At 49.3% G+C, this 21,465-nt stretch overlaps 3 protein-coding genes across 7 annotated transcripts in view; 2 read left to right on the top strand and 1 right to left on the bottom strand.

Moving 5' to 3' along the window:
- The first annotated feature begins 1,665 nt into the window (after positions 1 to 1,665).
- LOC147527133 (interferon alpha-inducible protein 27-like protein 1) lies at positions 1,666 to 3,446 on the top strand. The gene is made up of 5 exons (XM_086626229.1): positions 1,666 to 1,695; positions 2,005 to 2,071; positions 2,411 to 2,449; positions 2,816 to 2,977; positions 3,263 to 3,446. Exons 2-5 carry the CDS (start codon positions 2,068 to 2,070, stop codon positions 3,349 to 3,351), a joined length of 294 nt encoding a protein of 97 aa, XP_086482355.1. The 5' UTR covers positions 1,666 to 1,695; positions 2,005 to 2,067; the 3' UTR covers positions 3,352 to 3,446.
- A 281-nt stretch (positions 3,447 to 3,727) lies between these two features.
- LOC147527132 (uncharacterized) lies at positions 3,728 to 5,200 on the top strand. The gene is made up of 4 exons (XM_086625907.1): positions 3,728 to 3,846; positions 4,192 to 4,353; positions 4,799 to 4,902; positions 4,949 to 5,200. The coding sequence occupies exons 1-4, from the start codon at positions 3,798 to 3,800 to the stop codon at positions 5,198 to 5,200; spliced, it is 567 nt and encodes a 188-aa protein (XP_086482033.1). The 5' UTR covers positions 3,728 to 3,797.
- Positions 5,201 to 7,383: 2,183 nt separating this feature from the next.
- The window catches only part of LOC104378583 (zinc finger MYM-type protein 4-like), a 33,903-nt gene continuing 19,821 nt past the window's right edge, over positions 7,384 to 21,465 (bottom strand). For 4 of the 5 annotated variants that reach the window (XM_086626066.1, XM_086626068.1, XM_086626069.1 and 1 more), the window contains exons 21-28: positions 21,247 to 21,426; positions 20,648 to 20,742; positions 19,917 to 20,088; positions 18,066 to 18,217; positions 16,627 to 16,738; positions 15,031 to 15,279; positions 14,014 to 14,143; positions 7,384 to 12,567 (exon numbers count right to left, since the gene is read on the bottom strand). In XM_086626066.1, the coding sequence (XP_086482192.1) occupies positions 12,360 to 12,567; positions 14,014 to 14,143; positions 15,031 to 15,279; positions 16,627 to 16,738; positions 18,066 to 18,217; positions 19,917 to 20,088; positions 20,648 to 20,742; positions 21,247 to 21,426 (1,298 nt within the window). In that variant the 3' untranslated portion in view covers positions 7,384 to 12,359. Of the gene's footprint in view, positions 12,568 to 14,013; positions 14,144 to 15,030; positions 15,280 to 16,626; positions 16,739 to 18,065; positions 18,218 to 19,916; positions 20,089 to 20,647; positions 20,743 to 21,246; positions 21,427 to 21,465 lie in introns of those variants that run through there. The other variant, XM_086626071.1, reaches the window with a different exon arrangement.

The following is a 21,465-nucleotide window of genomic DNA, read 5'->3' as shown; positions in this document are numbered from 1 at the left end:
CTTCCGAGGGGCAGAGACATCTCCAGCCTCTCCTGCCCAGAGCTGCGGTGTGGGATGGTGTGGGGAGGGCTCAGATCCCCGGATCCTTCTCCCAGCTTTGTAAATGAGCCGGAGAGGGCGGGTGGGGATGTGGGAGGTGGGTGTCCCCCCCCCCCCCGGCACTGAGCTGCGACTGCTGCTTTGGCTGCAGCAGGGACGAGCTGGGGTGCAGGGTGGTGTGGGGTGCTGCAGGGTGCCGGGGCAGTGCGGCGTGCCGGGGGGTGCCGCCGATGCATCCTGGGTCGATGGGGGACCCACTTTGCGGAATGGGCGCTGAGCACAGGCACCCACCTCTGCCACCTGTGCTGGCCTGTGTGGGCTCACGGGACGTGGCACTTGGCCACGGCCCCGTCTCCTCAGAGGGGCAGCCCCCCACGGCCCAAACCGCTGAGCCTCGGCCACGTCCTGGGGCGTCCCACTGGCCAAAACACCCCCACCACCAGCTGGAGCACCCTCCAGCCAGTGTGGAGGCTCCACGTCCCAGGCACACGCGTTGGCCGTGGCACTGTCTCGCTCTCCAAACACACGGGTCTCCTTGCTCTGGCACGGCCATGGGCACTACGGGACCGTACGGGCAGTGCCACTGCCAGGGATGTGCCTGGGGCCGGGCACAGGCAGAGGCCAGATCCGGGGGTGGGCAGGGGGTGCTCCCCACAGCCCCTGCCCAGCCTCAGGCTTCACCGTGGCTGCTGGTGCCTTCCAGGATCCCACTGCCTGGAGCCGGTGGGCATTGCTGGGAGCGGCAGGTGGCCCCGTGCCCCACACCACCCACCTCTCCCTCCCAACCCTACATACTTCTTCATATGCCCATATGGAGTCAGCCGGCGTTATGGAATGTTAAGAAGTATGTATTTTTGGGCTGGGACCCCCACGCCGGGACCACCCTCCACCAGCACCGGCCCAGGCGGCACCTCCGGAGAGACGGTGCGTCCCTGGGGCTGGTAAAAAGGAACCAGATCAACTTGCAACTGGATTTGGTCCCCTTCAACCAGCTGCAGCGGCGCATGCGCTACGGCACCTGCTGCGCCCGCGCCGCCCCGGCTGGAGGGGCTGCTGCCGGGTGGGCACCGGCCCTGGGGGGGCTCGGGGTGAGGAGTGGGTGCAGGGAGCGGGGCTCTGCAAAACGGGGGTTTGCAAAACGGGGCTTTGGCTGGGTTTTGAGGCTGCACGGTGGAGGGGGGCAGCTGAAGAGGCTGCAGCCCCACTGCCAGCCGGTGGAAATCTCTGTGCTGCCCAGACTGCCCGCGCTGCCCATAGTCCTCACCAAAACCCATGGAGCTTCGCTGGTCCCAGTCCTGGTTGGGAAATGCCCAATAAAGCCCCAGCGGCCACGGCACAGCGTGAGGAGCCTCCCCTGCCCGGCGCGTCCTTCCCACCGCAGACCTGGCACCTCCTGTCCCTGCGAAGAGGTTCGGGGGGGGTGAGGGGTCCCTGCGGGGGGCATCCCCAGGGTCTGACCCCAGGGACGGGGAAGCCACAGCGCCGCTGCCCTCCCGTGCCAGAAGGACCAGGCACACCAAGGGTAAACATGGAGATGGGCCAAGAATGCAGGGAAAACGAAACTCGGCAGAGCCGTTTCCTGGAAATTCGCTGTCCTGATGTCACCTGAGGGCCCTGCTATCAGCAGCAGGCTCTGGGCGGGCAGCAGATGGCCAGGTTGGTAGTGCAGGGTGCTGGGACCTCATGATGGGTGTTTGAGGACAGCACCCCTTTTCCGGGGGCTCGGGGGGTGGACAAAAGCCGGGGGGCTGCTCACCCCGCTGGGCTGGCAGAGTGGCCAGGAGCCCTGGGCTGGGAAGAAATGTGAGGTCTGGGGGGGTGTCGCTGCTGTTGTGGGGTGGCTGGGGGCTCTTAGGGGGCAGGACAGGGTGGGAGGGGGGTGGCTGCGGGTGCCCACGCAGGGGACCAGGGCACCACCAGCCCCACTCGCTGCCCATGGAAGAAACTTGTTCTTGCTCCCTGAAGGACCAGGCTCTGACCGGACCCACACACCTCCCACTCCAGCGGCTGCCCCCAAGCCAGCTCACCATGGGTAAGCTCACGGGGTCAGGGGCATGGGCCCCGCAGCGGGACAGCATGGGGGGCTCTCATGGGATGGGGCTGGGGCTGGCCACGGACAACAAGGCTGTGCCAGCAAGGTCTCGCTTCCCCGGCATTTTGGAGATGGCACGAGCTGTTGTCCCAGTGGTGTGAGGCAGCAGGATGCTCCCGGGAAGGGGCACATGCTGCTCCAGCAGGCAGGAGAGCGCCTAGGGGTGCGGGCAGGGGATGGGATGGAGGAGCCGCTCGCGGTACTGCCCAGAGCGGGGGCAGCAGCTCGCCCTCGCTGTCGCCCACCGACTGACCACCCTTCGTCTCTCTTTTCTTGCAGAGCTCGTCGGCTCCGCCGTCGGGGCGGCCATAGGGCTCGGTAAGGCTCTAGTGGGCATGGGGATGGCTGATGCCATGTGGAAATAAATCACTTTCCTGGGGCTTCCCACTGCTGCTCTTGACACACAGACCCCTCTCGGGGGGTGCTGCCCCCTCCCCAAAATGCCGCCCCTTGGCCTGTCCCTGGGAGCCCATGTGCAGAACCCCGTCGATGCCCCAGCGAGGGACGTTTGGCCTCAGGATTCCCCCCACCCACTCTGCTCAGGCTGTCCTGGGCGAGCTGGACCTGTCTCCACGCACCCCCCCATTTCGGGGCTGGGGGACGCATGTGTCTGAGGAGTGACCTGGGGCCCCGGGGACCCACGCGTCCCTGCGGGAGCGTCACCACTGCTGCTCTCCGATGCAGGACTCACCGTGGCCGTGTTTCCAGCCACCATGTATGCTCTGGGCTTTACCAAAGCAGGAATTGCAGCCGGATCCGTGGCCGCCAGACTGATGTCTCTAACCGCCATGGCCAACGGCGGGGAGGTGGCCGCTGGGAGCCTGGTGGCCATAGCGCAGTCGCTCGGTGAGTGCTCTTGGCGCGGTGCCGCGGGGTGCCCATGGCGTCACCGCAGAGCGCTCCATGTTTTGGCCTCTCTGGGTGGTACCAGCGGGGTGGCTACAGGAGCGGGGACCCCAGGATGCCACCGCTCTGGGGACACCGGATTGCAGCAGGGGGGGGCAAGGTCTGGAGGGGCTGCTCCTCCTTGGGGTGCTCCCCCAGGCAATGGGGCACAGTGGGGGCTGTGAGCTGGGGGTGAGGCTGTGCTGGGGAGGGGGGCTTGGACTGATTTCTCCTCCTCTTCCTCAGGGGCAACAGGGCTCTCCGCAGCTGTGAAGGCTGCCCTGACCGCCATCGGGGCTGCCATCGGGACTGCCATCGGGACTGTCCTGCTGTGATCCCCACCAGGACCCTCACTCATCTCTGCCGTGATCCCCCCACCCCGGCCCCCCCGCTGGGACCCCCCTGCATGGCTCTCAGCCCCCCCCCCGCTCCCCACCGCGCTGTTATCCGACCTCCCCAATAAAGACACCCCAGGGCAAATCTCCGCCTCCTCGTGATGCGCCGAGCGGGACCGGCCCGGGCGCGGCGACGGGCGGGACGGGGCGGCCCCGCCTCCGGTATCGTTCCGTGGTGGCGAGCGCGGCGCGCCTGGCAGGTGCGGTGGGCGGTGGGCACCCCGGGGTGCGCCCCTTCTCCTCTCCCCTCCTGGCCGGGGGCAGCTGAAGCCGGAGGGCGCCGGGGGGGGGGAGCTGGGGAAGGTGGTACCGGCTGCCCAGGCACAGGGCACTCGGCCCCGTCGGAGCGAAGCTTTCCTGTCTGCCCGTCTTTTTCCTTTTTAGCTATGGGAAAAAAAGTCGCAGGAGCAGCTATCGGAGCCGCTGTCGGAATAGGTGAGGGGCTGGAGTTGGATTCAGCAGCGTTCGGGTTCGCTGCATGGTCCCATCGCAGCTGGACTGGGGGGGATGCGAGTGCTGGGGAGACTTTGGGTGCTGCTGCGAGGGAGGGGGGACAGTTCTGGCCTGTGCCTGGAAATCTGGCTGCACTCGCTGCTGCAGCCCTGCCCGCCTCTCCTCTCCCCCCTCCAGCATGGGGCGTCTCCATCCCCGCACCCCGCTGCCCTCGCTCCCCACCCTGACGCCTCCATCCTTTCTGGGAGGCTGGGTCCGGCGCGCTGGGGGGCAAGGGGCGATGTGGGGCGCAGACACTGCACTGACACCCCAATGTCCTGCCCGCAGGAGCGGTACTCCTTGGCATCCCGGCCGGCATCTGCGCACTGGGGTTTACGGCAACCGGCATCGCTGCTGGGTCCGTGGCCGCCAAGATGATGTCAGCAGCCGCCATAGCCAACGGTGGCGGAGTGGCTGCCGGTAGCACCGTGGCCGTGCTGCAGTCCATCGGTGAGTGGGGAGGGCAGGGGAGCTGTGCTGCGCTGGGGTCATGCCAGGAGGGTCACAGGGGGGGTCGCACGCTCGGCTTGCTGCAGGGCTGAAGCTGCCCTTGAAGCCATCCTTGGTCTGAATCATCCAAAACTGTGGGGAAGGGACAAATCCGTGGCGCGGTAGGAATAGTCAGGACTTGCTGGGGTAGGGGGCACCCAAAGCTGAGGACACTGGGGGCCGTGCAGGTGGGCATCTGCTCTTCTGCCAAGAACAACACCTGCATTCATTGGCAGCGCTGGCCGGAGCCAGAAAGGGACTGGCTGCACTCAGGGAGCAGAGCCCACTCCTGGGCCGCTCCCTGGCACAGACCGGAGAGGTCCTTGGCTGTCTCTGCCCAGTGCTTGGTCCCTCAGCAGCCAGCATCCATGCTCCCGGGGCATTGTGCCCCTTTCTGTCTTTGCAGGAGCGGCAGGTCTCTCTCTAGGTGCCAAAATTGGGCTGACATCCGCGCTGGGGACGCTCGGTGCAGCAGCCGGTGCAGCAGCCGGTGAAGCAGCCGGTGCAGCAGCCGGTGCAGCAGCCAGTGAAGCAGCCGGTGAAGCAGCCGGTGCAGCAGCCGGTGCAGCAGCCAGTGAAGCAGCCGGTGCAGCAGCCGGTGCAGCAGCCGGTGCAGCAGCTGGTGCAGCAGCCAGTGAAGCAGCCGGTGCAGCAGCCGGTGAAGCAGCCAGTGCAGCAGCCAGTGCAGCAGCCAGTGAAGCAGCCAGTGAAGCAGCCGGTGCCAGTGATGTCCAGGAGGAAGAACAACTCCACAGGACAAACGCAAGTGAGCCCGAGGTGTCTGCCAGGGACTGGGAAGCCCCCATAGACCCCCCCAGTGACTCAGCCGCCCTTCTAAGAGCTATGGATCCGCTTGAACAAGTGCTTTGAAACCAATAAAGGTGGTTCGCAGGCGGGGTGCTGTGGTGGTTGGTGTGTGGTCGGGGCCCGGGTGCAGCAGGCGCCTCGGGATTCGCAGGGGTCCAGGAACAGACCCAAACCGGCAGTTTTTTCAGTCCTGCACGCTCTCCCCTGCAAAGCTGAGACGCTGGCAGGGCTGTAGGTTTGTTAGAAACCGTGTAATTCCCGTTGTGTGTGGGGACGGATGACGGGCTGGGTGGACACGTGGCACGTGTCCCATACCGTGTCCCAAGGACGGGTGAACAGGGCTGTCCCTGGCAATCAGCTGGGTTTCAGTTACTGTACTCTCGATAATTAATCACCTAAAATAAACGCATTGAGCAACCGCGTTAGTCAACAAGCGGACACAGCATTTCCCTGTCACTTCTGCAGTTCCCACATCATCCGGCTTAATCCCGTTTTCCCTCTCTCCTGAAGCAAACACCAGCTATCCCTGTGCAAACCCAGCTCACCTCAAATGATGGTATGAAGGCGTCAGCTGCATCATTATTATTATTAATAATAATGATAAATTAAGCCTCCATTAAACCAAATACTCTCCCTTGCACCCCAGACACTCGCAGGATCATCCAGCTGCCTGCTGGTGGTCGTGGCCACACCAGGTGTGCAGCATTTTGGATGTTTCTTCTTCGGGCTGCTGGGAACGCTGAATTGGCACTTGGGCAATCTTTTTGCGTGCGATTGCCCGTGTCTGTTTTCTCAGCAGCCTCTTTAAACCCAGAGGCTCCGCTGGCTGCACCGGCACTGGCCCGGCTGTGGGTGCACTGGTGTGGTTCAGAGTTAAGTGCAAACCAGCTGAAAAACTGCACTGAATAAAGCTCTGGTGGCTCCTCAAGGACCTCGCTCAGAAACCCCAGAGCCTTTCCCTGCCCTCCCTGGCAGCCCCATGGAGCGCTGCGGACCGCGGGGCTCGGGAGCGACGGTGTTTCCGTGTCACTGCAGCTCTCGGGCGATCCTGGCACTTTGGGGCGACAGAGCAAAGGTGATGTTCCATCCCGAGGACTCTCCTGCTTGCTGCTGGTGTCGGGCACGGCTCCAGCACCCCCAGTTCCCTGCGTTCACTTTGGGGGAAGGCGTGGAACGAACACCACTGGTGACTGAGCTAATTGCTGCTGATGGCAGAGGCTTCAAGGAGGAGCAGAACTCGGTGTGAGTGGCTCTCCAGCCAGCGGGGAGGACCAAGCCTTGCCGTGAAGATAAGAAGCTGCTGATGAAACGCTGGCTTAGAAACAACTAACCCCCTCCCCACTAAAATCTGTGAGAGTCTGCTTTTAAACTTGGATTCCAACATCATACAGGAAATGAGGATGTACTCGTTTATTAAGGTTAAAGGTTTTTAATCACTTTTCCAGAATACAGATACGATTCAAACAAAAACTATTTTTGGGGTCTCAATAATTCACTTATTAATACCATACATTGAACTCTATAAATTCTCATATAAGAAAAAGTCTCTTTAATATAGGTTATGATGCACTGGTGACCTATTTAAATCTTTTGAAGTAACACTTTGCAGTTATATAGCACCTTTCATCACGGGGCTGCAAAGCATCCTACGGAATTTAGCCTCATAATGCCCAAACGAGGTAGGAAAGTCTGGCCAATTTACAGATGGGTACGACCAAGGTACAGATCGGCGAGGGACGAAACAGGAGGCTTCACCGACACGACAGCAGTGACGTGACGTGTATGCTGGGTCCTGGGCTCTACCATGAGTCAGTGGCTTAGCTGGGGAGAAAGTCAAGAACCGTCACCAACACCCTTCTCCCAGAGGAGGAAGCCTGGCTCCCAGCTGGTCAAAAAGACCTTTTCAAATTGTTCTGGCTTTTTGTGTAATAAATATGTAGAAGAGAGAATAAAAAGTCCAAGACTCGCAGACCTAAGAGCCCAGGCATGCCGTTTGTTGGCACAGCTAATAGTCAGCTCCGAATTAACCAAGCCGTGGCTAACGAGGCCACTGCAGCCTGCGTCTGTAGGTCCGAACACCGGGAAGTCGGACCGGATTTGTGTTAATTAAAATCGTGCACTTGGGAGGCATCTTGAGATTTGGTGTTTGATGCTTTGCTTAGCTCGACTGTTTAACTGTAATAAAATCCCTCTTTCCCTGCAAGCAGGTGATAATCGAAGATATTTCAGTTTTTGTTTAACAAAACCCCTATCTCTGCCGAAGGACCATTAGCTTAGTGAATGTTACTGTCCGATGGAAATCTAAGTTCTGTGGCTAGAAGAATCCCAGATCCCTGGGCTCCTTCAAGCCTACGGGACTCTCAAAACCATTCTACAACCTCGCAACACCCCCTGGACCAGAGCTGGCACTGGTGCAATCAACTGAGCGCTAATGACCTCCACGGCAGCAGCATCTATCGCTGAAAACTGAGAAATAAAAATAAAAAAAGCTGTTGTGGATTTTGCCATTTGCCACGAAACGGCAGAAGAGGTGGCACACCAGCTGCAGAACTGAAACCCTTTTGAATTCAGGTTCTCTCTAAGTTTGTCCCCTCTACAACCTCTGCCCACATTCCCTAATTTTTCCTAATAGCAGCCAACTGAGAAGCTTTGAACATAAAATGATGAAATCCAGACACTTAAATATTCCTGTTAGTTTCTTGCTGCGAACAACTGCCCACCTGCCCAAACCAGCCCAGGACAAGGTCAGGGCATCCCACCGCCCAGACCCTTCCCAGCACCTGCGACGGCTCCTCTGCCACCACTTGCTCCGTTAGTACTCGCTCTTCCTGGTGCGTCCAAGATGGTTTCCTCATAAAGCACAACACAAAAGAAAAGTTACCGAATGCTTCTTGGAGGGGGGGAAGAAACTGAAGATTGAAACGGGAGATCTTGCAGCTCAGCCAGGTGCTGCGGGCCACGGGAGCCACGGGATGAAGTTAGAGGGGATCTGTTCGTGCCAGTGGTCAGACTGGGAATAACGGACCCCTTAATTCAAAAAAATCCACCTTCTAAAAACAGGGCTGGAGTCAACTTGTTAACAAATGCAATAGTACTGTGTGAAACCTCTCCACCTGCGCCCTTTCCAAGCGTTTCCTCCCGGGGAAGACACAAGGGCAGAGACAGTCCTACCTGCCCGAGAGATCCACAGCCCAGAGATTGCTCTCCAGCAGCGAGACAGGCAGGAGGTGATGGCACAGGGACCAGTCTGGCCATTTCATCCGCCACGGACGAGATGAAAAGCGGCGGCTCACACCTCTCCACTCACAGCACCCCTCCGAGGGGCAAGACCTGCCACCCTACGAGGCAGAGCACACCCCCATCCCGCTTCGCTGCTCCTAAAACTCCTCCTAGACTTTCTCCACAGCAGCGGTCCATGATTTTTACATGTTTTTGGGGCTCGCGGCTACAAAACACTATCCTCAAAACCGGATAGTTTCTCTGGCAAAAGAAAGGAACAACTACTGCTCAGTAGCTCAACTGCTCAAAATTTGTGATTTCTTTAAATCTCTCAAGGCTGATGGTGCCACTGGGGACAGACTGCAGACAAGTGGTTTTTAACAGAAGACAGCAATTCCTTCCTTTTGACTCTGCTCTGTTAGGAATGTTTAAAACAGATGACACATGAGAGAAAGAGACGGGGGGAACCTGTTGTGCTGATGGGAGAAAACTCCAGCCCAGACAGCGAGCACCGTGCTGGTGGTTTGGGAGGGGCACCGTAAGGATCTCAGACACCAGCATTTGTTCTGTTTTCTATTTTTAAGGCAACAGTGAAACTATTGCTCAAGGGGCCGAGAAGAGTTACTGAGATTGTTACCAAAACACAGAGAAATCCAGGGGTTTCTTTTCCATCAGTAGTTGGCAGAATAATTAATAAGACAATGTAACTTCTTTTTGCACCCAATTCCGTGGCATTGAACGTGCCCCCAGTTTCCTTCTTCAACCGAAGGCAGGAGAGAGCAGCAGGTTTGCACCGAGCGCCTCTGGCAATGAGAACTGCCAGGAAACAGCCGGTGCCGTGCAACTAGTGGCCACATTCCGGAAGCATTTTGAACAAAAATCTCTCCAAAATCCAAAGGCTTGCTTTAGCAGCCAGAACTGTGAATGCACTTGCTAAGGAGCAGCACGACACGCTCCCTTCCACGCTCTCAAACTGGTCTGCAGAGCTCTGCCATCATCCCTGCACACGGAAAACGAAGGGCAGTTAAACAACACGTGTCCAGCAGCTGGAAGCCACAGCGACACACACCCTGTTAGCAGGAAGCATCATCTGTTTTTGTTTTTCACACTCATCTTTGTCGTTTCTCTGTCCACACTGAGACTACAGCACGATTTTTCTCCTTAAAAGAATATTTCAGGTGACAAACATTGTGGCACGGTCAGGAAACGATTCAGGTATGTTTGTCATGAACAACTTTGTCCAAGTGTTCAGAACTTTGATCCTGTGTTATCTATAAATATATTTTAATCTTTCAAGGTAATCCACCTTGCAAGCCAGCGTGAGCAGTAGCCAGGCTGACTAGCAGTTCCTGGAGAGGCACAGACACCCAGGCACACCCGGACAAGGTACAGCGTGGCCAAAGGGCCTCCGAGCAGAAGGTATCCAGCCAGAGGAATCGAAACTAGAACCTGTTCTGTTAATTGTACCACCAAACTGCACCCAAACCTTTCTCGTCTCAGAGCCACTAAGTAAAGGGAGTTGGCACAATGTTTAACAACTCTGCTCTCAGCCAGGCACGCTCGAAGTGATTCGACTTTCCTTGCTGAGGGAATATGAAAGGCAAACATCTTTCATTCCAAGTACCTGGAAAAAATTAACGCACATGAAAGTGTTCACAGGCAAGAAAGAGCGAGGCTCTTCAGAGGAAGAAAAATGAGTACATTACTCATAAAATACAAATAGACTACTTTATTCTATGAGAATGTTTCTGTTAATGTCTATTAAGGGAAAACTCAGATGTGGTATTATTTTTCAGACAATCCCCACCAACAAAAGCCTGCCCTCCCAACAGCTCGTCCTAGCTGCTCCCTCGCTTATTCCCTGCAGGAGGTCAGGGAAGGAGGGAGCGGGCCAAGGCAGAACAGCTGCCCTCTTGCAGGGCATGCCCAGGAAATACAGAAATTCCTGGACTCTTCCCCTCTCCTACTGACATGGAGGTTTCTGGGCGCACCTGTGGGAACTGAACTCGGACTTCTTTTATCCCTTACAGACCTAGACACTAATCCTTCCAGAATGATTTTATCTTCCCTGAAACATTCTATCAACCATCCTGATCCCAAATCCCGTGCCTGCTATTTCACGATTTCACTATAACTATGGGGAGGGACAGGTCAGTGCTCACAGAACAAGAAATCAGCCAAAGGAGCATCCCTGAGCCTCCAAGAGCCTGGGCAGTCTACGGGCAGGGAACGTATTACGGCCAAAACACCTGCCGTGGGGAGTGCGAGGCCAGGACATGGAGAAAGCGGTATCTTAGATCAGAAATGACAGACACAGATGGGCTTTGAGCAGACAGAATCAGGGGCAGGTTTACTTTTCACATAGTTTTCTGTATTAAAAAATACATCAGTGAAATCTGTTACAGGCAGGGACAGGACTACCGAGTACACAACGTCAATAGACTACTTTCTGATTTTATTTTTGTTAAATTACTTTTGTTACTGCTAAAAAAATAATTAAAAACCAAAAACAAACAAAACAAAACAAAAAAAAGGAAATATAATTCAAGGCTGTTGATTTTCATCTCTTAGTGACAAGATCAAATATCAGACCCCTGTTACAGAAGATGGATAACTGACCAGAGCTAGATAAAAACCATACAGTTCTCTTCTTTAAAAATAGTTTAGGTTTCCAGTGAATTTGTGACCACTGGTCATCAGAAACACACATCTGTAGCTTGAGAAAATGGAGATACAGATAGTATCTGATCATGTCCTGTCCTCTACACACAATGTGGGAGCTTTTCTCTTCAAAAAGACGCAGTAACAGCCAAATCTTAAAAAAAAATCTCTTTTGATTTCCAACACTATGACTAAATCTCTTTGGGTGGGGTGGGAAAAACACACACGTGGTCATTTTCGACCACAGTTCTGTTGTCAGAAGTAATACTGCATCCTTTGTACAACACTACACGCGTTGCAAAGGTGGAAAGAGTGCATGTGTCTTTCACTTGAAATGACGAGGCCCTCCAGATTTGCCTTATAAAATAACCAAAAAATAGGAGTAGGGAAAGAGGAGAAAGGAAAGCTGCCTTAAGGGAAAAAAAATTTCCGCGCACCACAGTATTTGCTAGATTATATCGACAGACTGCAGAGCTACTGGGCTAGGTAAGGGATTTTCTGCACATACCCCAGGACAGTCACTCTCCTGTACATATCCCAGAAATGTTCGTCCCGTAACATGATTGCTCTGAAGTTTGACCTACAGCACCTCTTCCGCGTCGAAGACTGCCCAGCGCTGGAGTTGGTAGCACCAGCCTGGACTGAGAGCTAGATTCTGGCATCGTGTGACCAGTTAATAGCAGCCAGACAGTTGCCCATTTGGATAGCTTCCCTGGCAGACATGCCAGCGGCTTCTGCCTTCCTAACATTTGATCCCAGTTTCAAAAAAATTATAAAAGCATGTGTGTACGTGTATTTATAACAGAAGGTGTCTGTTTGCCTAAATATCACCACTTTCTCTCCTGCCCTCGTGAAGAGCTCCAGGATCTCCACGTGTTCTTTGGCAGCACGGACCGCCAGCCAGCAGGGCTGAGAAGTCACATGAGCCACAGTCTAGCTCTCCATGCCCGACATTGTTACGGTAGATTTTACACAACCATTTTCCTTAAAAATATCTCACGACTTTTAAAAATCCTAAACAGATAAAGGATTTATGCACCACTCAAATAGGTCAGGTCGTCTCGAATTTGTTCAGAGGATTTAGCGGTGCCACAGGACGTTGTTTCTTGCAGCTTACACAGCTTGCTTCCTTCCAGTTCCAGTTTGTACATCCACTGTGGTTCAAAATCTGCCTGTAGGTGACATCATCTTGGCTTATTTGATACACATTTTGCAAAGGCTGGATGTATTCACAGTTTGGTGCTTCTGATGTGTACTCAAAGGAAAATACCCCACTTCAGTTAGTCTGATAACTCAATATCAGAGTCCTCTGATTTGACTTTGGCAAGTTCTTCGTGTACCTCCCTCACCATAAGAATCCGTGTTAACATGATGTCCAAGGTCCCGGGGTCTATTGGCAATGTGGAATACCACATGGGGCTATTGGGAACACAGGAGCGCTCGGGTTGAAGGTAAAACACATCACTTCTCTGCTTCACGCTTTCCGAACTGTCAACGCAAGGAAAGGAAGAGCAGGCTGTGAGAAGGCAGCATTAGCAGTGCTACTGACAAAAACGTTCAGGAGAAACAAGTTACACTGAGATGACATCACAGTCATTTAAACAACGTAATTCAAATCTTTTTGTTAGTGACTTGGTTTGTCCCCTTCAACTTAGGGAACAGTAAGTTTTTTCCCAGGTCACTTAGTATTAGTTGCTTATAAAGAAAGAAAGTTAGAGTGATCTCTTTACAGATGTGGTTCTTCAATCACAGCATCGTCCAATTAACGGTACTAGCATCTTGATACGATTGATAGATGCAGTTGACATACAATCTCTGAATTAAACTGCTTCTAGTATTCCAGAGTTCCTGTGTGCTGTGGCACAGGGAACGTTCAAGAGCTAGCAAAACTAAGCACTGGCTTGCCTGCTCGTGGTGCAGAACAGTAAGCCCATTTGCTTGAAAGACTGACCCATCTGACCCTGAGGCGGCTTTCAGGCTCTGGTAGGAAGACACAAAGTCCTCTACAGCAAGGATCCCTCCTGCCTGGCGTTGGAATATTCACATTAAAACAGCAAAGTGAATCCTTACTGCTGCTTGCACACTGCAGGGGCTCGGCTATGATATATGACAAGGAGCAGGACAATGTTTTCCCAGCCCAAGGACAGCTAAAAGCTTCTAATGATATCCAAATGAAGACAAAGGAGGTAAGAAGAGAGAGACAGAGTCAGGACAGTTGCCAGGCACGCCCTTGCCTAGTAATGGGACTATTTGTAGTAAGCACAGTAGGTGCGTTTTTGAGGGTGATTTATATGAGTTTTAGCTGACACTAATGAGATGCTGGTTCATTTTGCGTGTGTATTTTCTTTGAAAAGAGAAGAACATCATATTCCACCTGCTCAATGATCTAACCAAAGTTCATCTAGAAACAGGAGAGACAAAATGATTTATATCTATGCCCTTGTTATATAGTCTCCTCTCTAACTCCCAAATAAAAGTTAACGACACATTGCAGCAGGCAAAAGCTATCAGCAATTTTACGTAATTCACACTTTTCCTACTCTCTTTCACACGGAACATGATGTCAGGGTATTAGTTATAAGCTTCTCAAAGGAAGGATCCTGTATGGGAATTAAAGGAGATGAGAATGCCACGGACACTGCAGTAATGCCCCCCATTTACCTTTACACCTGTGGATGTGCAAACTGGCATTTAAAGAACACATCTCTCTGTAACTCCACCCTTGACTCAACACCAGTAACAAAGACGACCTAACTGCGGAGGGTAACAGCAGTGCTGGTGCTGGCAGTCCTATCAGCATGGTTCCATCCACACCGAGGGACCAAGAATCGGAGAGAGGAGCCCACAGCACAGGCACAAAAGGTCTGAGCACGATCCTTGCCCAAATGCCTGTTCCAGTCTACATACAGAGAAAAATCAAATTCCATCACTTACCATTTTGATAAGTAAAATTCATAAAGTCGGACTGGACATCGCAGGGGATTATCTGTATTTTCAGCCATTTCCACTGCTGTTGGAATCTCCTCATCTTCACCACGTTTCCTTTTGCCTACAGATAATTTATCTGGATACACAAAAATGGCATCACACAAGTTCAGTGAAAACCAGCACTTTCAAGAACAAGCCCCAGTCACTTAGCACCAGTCTGATGGGACTCTGCATCACAAAGAAACACACCACTTGAACTGATTATGTCACATTCAAGTCAACTGGTTTGATCTGCTGCATGGGAAAAAGATTCCATGTGCCACCAGGTGTCTACAGCCCATTCCTCTTCTAGAAAATCAACAAAAACTAGTATATAGCAGAAAAATACAAGGGGTATATTTTTTCTTAACAAAGCAGAATTCATGTAGCACACTGGAACTATTAACTGAAGAAGCCAACAGGATCAAGACATCCCTTTTCCAAATACCAAAAAATAACTGCAAACAAAAACCTGTCTTTGCCTCTGAGGTCAAGACAGTGGACCCTACTCATGTGCAAGCCCCTAGCTTCATCAAGGGGCTGTTCTCCATTTGGGCTGCTGTGTTTGTCCACTGCACAGACCTAGGATAAATCTGGGAATTAAAAGGACATGATAAAGGTCTGAACCTCAAGAACACGAAGTCTTGAGAAAAGGACGTCAGAAAAGGCCTTTAACTCATGCAGTACCTAATAAAGCTTTCTGCAAGCCTAAGATGTTATAAAAGACTATTAAAAAATTTTGAGCCAAATATGTGGCACCTCTTTTGTAAGTTTTTATTGGATGCCTTGGCTCATGCAGAATTCTCTTTAAACCTTACTAGGGTGAAAAAGTTTTGAAAATGTACAAGGTAACAGCAGAAGTCAAACTATTCATAGCTCTGCTGACCATATAACCTATTTTCCTTCTCATTCCTTTTTAGAAAAAGGAGCAGATAATACAAGTACGACTGCCAAAATTGAGATGATCAGAAAGCATTCACTTACCTGATTCTACTTCTTGTTTTTGAAAGGGTGGGAAAAAACGTAAATATGTCATCTTAGTATTATACTTGAGTGTTCGTGTGCGCCTCATAACATGGGCAAAGGACAGTTTCAGGTGCTCACTGACATTCTTTAGTTGAAAGTATTTGGTGTTGAAGAACAGAAGCGTGTTCAGTAACACGATAGGGGAATATGCACCCAGCTGTTTACATTCCCACAAGTGCTCCTCTTCAATCCTCGAGAACATATAACCTAGAGACAACGGGCAAAGAAAAAAGAAGAGGGTTATTTATGCAATTTTAGGGCTGTCCCCATATTCAGTTACTAATATACAGCTTTTACAGGCTGTGTCTAACCTAGTAGATTTTCAGAATTTTCCAAAAGCAATGAAAGCATCATACATGAGCAGGGTGGGAAGCCAGATATGAGTAAAATTAAGGAGGCAGATTGTGTCAGAGATGCACATAAGTCCTCTTTCAGCTAACCTTGCATAGGAATAAACTGCATAGCAGATCAAACTCAGGCCTATCATAAGCAACTGTAATTCCAATAAAACCAAGAACACTGCATGCACAAATATAAAAGGGAGCATGGAGGACCAAGCTGTGGAACAGCATGATCTTCTAATACCTGAAGAATGGAGAGAAGAATATAGAGGAAGATTGCAGACACCAGCAGAATCTCACTAAGTTCTAATTTCACTGTATTAAACCACAGCCAGTCGACTGCAAAAATGTGTAATTCCTAAGACATGGAGCATGAGTTTAAAATGTACCATCTTTCCATACAAACAGGCCATTGTGATTATCATAAGTCAGTTAGGAAAAGGACATATGGAGACTTGTAAGAGATTTGTTGTGAAAGAAAACATCGCTGTACGCAGCAGGCTGTGAGTGGATTATTTCTGCATGAAATAAAAAGTTCATTTTCTAAATAAAAAGCCAGTCATAGATCCACGTATGGAGTTGCCAACATCACTCAAGTTTTGCTGATACTCTGAAAAAGATCTTAAGTACTAATACAGCTGGTGTCCAGCTTCATAAACTGCAGCATCGTACCTGAAGACCAATGAAAAATATCTGCAGAATTCGGGAACTCTTAATTTGGGAGTGACTGAGGTGAGAACTTGGAAGTGAGGAGTCAAAACAAGACTCCAATGATTTGCTGATGTGATCCTCGGATTTACCAGAAGGAGCATTTCCAGTACTGACAGGAAAATACCAGTGCAACAGTACACGGTGTTTGCAGTAACTCATCTCAAATCCTACACACAGTTCTGGCTACCTGGATTTAAAAAAGATCAGCTAAAACTGGAGGGAAGAGAAGAACTAGCACGTTGACTTGACTGGAATGGGAAGCCTTTCTTTCGGAGGAGTTGAGAGACTCATCAGAGGCAAAGCTGTATGTAAGTGTCATCTGTAACTGGCAGAGACAGACATGAAATCCATGGCACTATTCTACCACAGACAATCACATGGTGGGGAAAGATGGGACTGATGCGAATGCCTCAGATGACATTCTTCTTCATGGCATTGAGAAAACACTAATTTATAATACGGCTTTGTCATGCAGCTACACAAAACAAAATAATTGTCCTACCATTTGGAAGAATTGTAGGTTCCCAGATTTTCAAAAGTTTTGTAAGTTCAATCATAAACCTGGAATAGGGCTCGGTAAAAATGTTATCTATTCTACCATTCTCAAACAGGTACTACAAGAGAAAAAAAGGAAGACATACAGTTTGTGATTATATAACATTTCAGAGAAGATACAGGACATCAGATTCTTTGATTCTTTTCCTTTCTGATGTCCCAGTGTCTCATGGTCCAAAACACTTTGTTGAAATCTCCAGTAAAATATCAAGTTTTCTGCAGGGACTGGGATTTCCCTAATATGAAATGAGAGATCTAGGCAAGAATTACTGTTAATATTCCACGCTCTAGAGCTGTTTTCTGAAAAATTACCATCCTCCAAGTGATAAATACTCTTGGAAAAAATCTGCTTATAATAAACAGAAGAGTTATTGAGTACCCTTCTATTGAAAAGAACTTCACATGCTAATACCTCCTGACAATACATACAGGCCAGTGCTTGGCTGCTGAAATAGCTCAACTTGGAGCATTGAAAGTCCCTTAAATTCCTGTCAAGTAGCAATTAAAAGAAGAGTTTTCTACAATCTGAGATTGCGTATCAACAAATTAGTCAAAACTGGAACATGCAAAAAATGTTGATACTCCTAGACTTCAGCAATGGCACTTCAAATTTCAACTCTTTCCACGTTTCTTTCCAAGCATAGCCAGGAAAAAAATATTTAAGATAATTCCATGCCTAGTCAAATGACAGGTTTTACATTAGCAATAATACTCTTGATTATCTCCAAATGACTGACTAAGGAAAGGAACAAATAGGCTATTCTAAAAATGTCACTAACAGAAAGGTACTGAGCTGAGACTTGGAGTTTTCAACAGAAATTAGTATTACTCTAGGTTTGTACTGCAGCTGTTTCAAGCTGTTGTACATCACTCGTAGCATTCACTAATTACTGTGCTATCAGGCCCATTGCATTTTTCCTGTAAGCCTTGCCAACACAACAGGTATCTATCTAGCCACTGAAGGAGCTCGGTCTTTGCTGGGCAACCTTTTCCACGTAAACTTGTGTATTAGAAGAGCATTGTGCAACTATTTTAGATCTAAAACATCTCGTCATAGAGCATTTTTGAGGAGACTCAGGTTTCTGCAAATCTTTCCTATGCATGAAAAGAATTAAAAAAGGTACCAAACCCAAATATTTGTGCCTAGATAGGAACACCTAGCCCTCCATGCCTTGTTCCTCCCAGCAGAAGCAGCTCATTCACTCTAATCATGAAGAGGTCCAGACAAATTAGTCAAATATGGGATTAAGACAGACTAAGAATAAAACGGAAAAAAGATACATTCTTGCCTTCTCTACAAAAACCAAGCAGCTACATGGCACTATGGATATAAAGCATAAATAACCAGAGCAAGTTTCTCTGCAATACCCTAATTCTCTGAGTTACCTGCTGAATTCCAAGGCACAAGTATAAGATGCTGTCAGGATCATATTTTTCTCCATTTGGTCTCCGCACCTCTTGAATAAACTGGCACAAGCCAAAACTCAGCTCAGCAAAAGTGCATGAGAGAATGTCCTCCTTGAGTTTCACAGGACGAACTGTGGCAAAGAAAATGATTAGAAAAATCAACATAATTCAACAGATTAAATCTTCACACGTTCCTTATTCTTCCATGTAGACAGAACTATGAAACAGTCTATCCTATACATGAAGTACCCTGTCTGATCAAACTTGTGAACTATTTCCTATCTGCGGGCTAACAATTAAACGAGGATTTGGCCAACAAAAAACAACCACCAGCATGTCCAGCCCGCACAAATGCTGCAACTGAGTAATAAGGCTGCAGGTGTGTAAAGCTGAGACATTTAAATGTTCAGGATTTTGCTGAATCCAAGATCCATGTACTCAAGGCTGGCAGCATAGGGTTGGTAAACAGGCTTCCTCTCTATAGCTGGACTCCGGGGAATCCTTGGCAAGAAAGAGATCTTGAGTATTTCCTAACAGTTCTGGACATGAGTTGAGTGTGCAGCATATTCAACTCCTTAAAGGGAGAAGGAATGAAGAGTTTGAGGGCCAGGCATGGGATTCGGAGAGGGAAGCAGAGCAAGCAGAGAACCAATCGATCAGAGGATCTGCAATGAAATCACCAGGCTTGGCTGCTCCACACCTTACAAAAGTGACTGCTTGGGACTGAGCAGGGAACCTTTCCGGGAGGGGTGGGGTGGACACAGTTTCCTGGAACTGACTGTAGTGTTTGACTCCTTAGTCACAAGAAGAAAACACAGCAACTCATGTGATTACTCTTCTTCTGGGAAACAAAAACCAGCTGTTCTCATGTCATGATAAAAAAAATTCCAAGTAAGAGAGGAAAATGCAGATCTCTTTCTAACCAGATTTTTTTCCTTTGGGATCTTTCTATATAAGCCCTGCCACGCTTAGTTCTTTAAATTGCAGAAGTATTTAATACGTTTTGCTCTTTTCCTCACCATCCCCAAAAAGCTTGATTATATTCTTAGCTTAAATTCTCTGCTTGACTGAAAATTTGCACACAAAACTCTCAGTGCAAGCATGTAAGAGAGATTTGAGACCAGGGAAAAGGGGAGTTAGACACTGCCAAATCCCAGGACTGCTGTGCCTTTGTAAAAAAAATATTAATTAGAAAAACAAACAAAAGTCACATTTATATTGTCATTATTATCTATCACTCTAGTGAGACACAAGGAACAATTCACTCCCTTTAAATTTAGTTTCAGGCAGGGTGCAGCACAGAATGAGTAGACTTCTGGTAGGTTTCTTTCCAGCTGTGAAGCCTAGAAATAAGGTGTTAAGATTTTAATGTTGTGGCACACCATTTTTTTACAGGAACAGTTATGCTGACAAACAAATATTTTGTGAATGTGTTAGCTACAGACAAAAAAGATGGGGCCAAGCTGGTGTTGTCAACTTGGAATTACAGCCTGATAATATCTCAGTAAAGGCTCTGCAGTTGCATAAAGCATTTCTTCTACAAATGAAGAATTACTACATGCAAATGAACACAAAGTGGAGGTTAGAAGACTAACACTTCTAATGTCAAAAAGAAATCTGGTATTTTAGGGCTTGTTTTAATAGGTAGCAGACCAATTAGGAATGTAATAGCTATGTTTTTTATAAGACAGCATTCCATAAAACCTCTTCTCCACTCATAGATATTTTAAGACTCAGTAACATCTACTCCTTATTTTCATTTGAACAACATATCACACCAAGTAGTCTTCGATTAAGTAATTCTGTTTCCAATGAAAGAGAAGAAATTACCTGAAAACTTCAGGTCCCCTTGTTCCTCCTGTGCGTTCTTCCATTGGACCCAGTTTTTCCAGGCGTTCACCCCATACATATACTTCAGGGTCATCCCAGAAACAGAGCACCCTGGGTAGGAGCCCTGCATCAGATTCCGGGGCTCTACAGAAACTACAGACTTCTTCCGTCCCTACAGGCAAACAAACACATCGAAACAGATAAACATCTAATAAGCTCTTTATCTGTGGATGCTTAACTCAATCTCACATAAAAAGGCTGACATGATAACAAAATCCTACTCTCATGACAGAATCTGAATGAGTATGTATGTATTTTTAATATGTGCACAAATATTAACCACATTTTACAGAAAAGGTGCAATAAAATACAGTAATTCTCACTGTGATAAATGTGCACAGAAAAATATTCCTCTCCAGCTACGCAAGAAAAATTGATTCTTTCCTGTAGATTAGGACACTACTTGAAAGACATCTTCTGGATTTTTCTGGAACAATACACGTTTGAAAAATGTTCTGCACAAAAAGGAGCATTTATTCTACCTAGTTGCAGAGGGTGAGGAAAGAAAAATCTTATCTCATACAGCAGAACAGGAAAAAAATATACAGCATAGTTAAATCGACTGCTCATTTTCACCCTGGAGCAGCATTTTTTTACTTCTGAGAATAAGCACGTGCATAATGTCATTACTTCAAACGCAGGGAATTCATGGTCCAGAAGTACTTTCTTACCCGTCTCTTTGGCTGTGGGAAGCCATCTCTATGTCTCCGTCTCGCTCGTGAACGTGGGTGCAAACCCAGTCCTTTACTGAGAGGGTCAAACGAGTCTGAAGTCAAATCAACACCATTAAGAGTTTAATTATAGGATTTAACAGCCCAGGTAGAAGCGCCACTTAGGTACTATGGAATACCTTACAATCATTCAATGATGCTTTCCCTTTGAATAATTAGGCAATCTTCTGTATAAAGAAAGTAAATTCTCAGAAAAGGTAAAAAGCCCCCCAGACAGTGAGTGTACTTATTCAGGTAAAATTCTTACACACCACTCCCACAGGTTACACCTAGGGACACAGGAGTGAGAAATTCGAAGGAGTCAAGCAAGGCTACCTGCTACTCCTGTTGGGGGTTCTGCAGAATGCTGTCTTTAAAGATACTGGTAATATTTTAAAAATAGTAATTTTTAGTAGAGCTGATATACTACTGCAGCTTTAAATACCCAGTTTTACTACATGAACACACGTACCCTCCATAAGCAGGCTGCTGGTACAATGCTTACTCAGAAAACTCTGTCTACACACACAACGATGCATTTTTCTTCACATTCTACTGACCTGATGGAAAATCTGCCTCCAGGTCCTGTTCCACCTCGCCTTTGGAGAACTGCTTCAGCTCTGGCTCTGGTTCTGGCAGGGCATTTGATCGTAAGGCATAGTGATTTAACTCCTCCTCCCAGCTGTGTGGCGTGGACACTGCTTCCGATTCGAGATCTCCACTGTAAGTGCTACCTTGGTCTGTAATGAGAGGGATCAGATACACCACGTGCTATAGAA

This window comes from Tauraco erythrolophus, chromosome 24 (assembly GCF_009769465.1).
Source record: "Tauraco erythrolophus isolate bTauEry1 chromosome 24, bTauEry1.pri, whole genome shotgun sequence".
Lineage (NCBI taxonomy): Eukaryota > Metazoa > Chordata > Aves > Musophagiformes > Musophagidae > Tauraco > Tauraco erythrolophus.
This window is presented reverse-complemented; position numbering and strand designations above follow the sequence as displayed.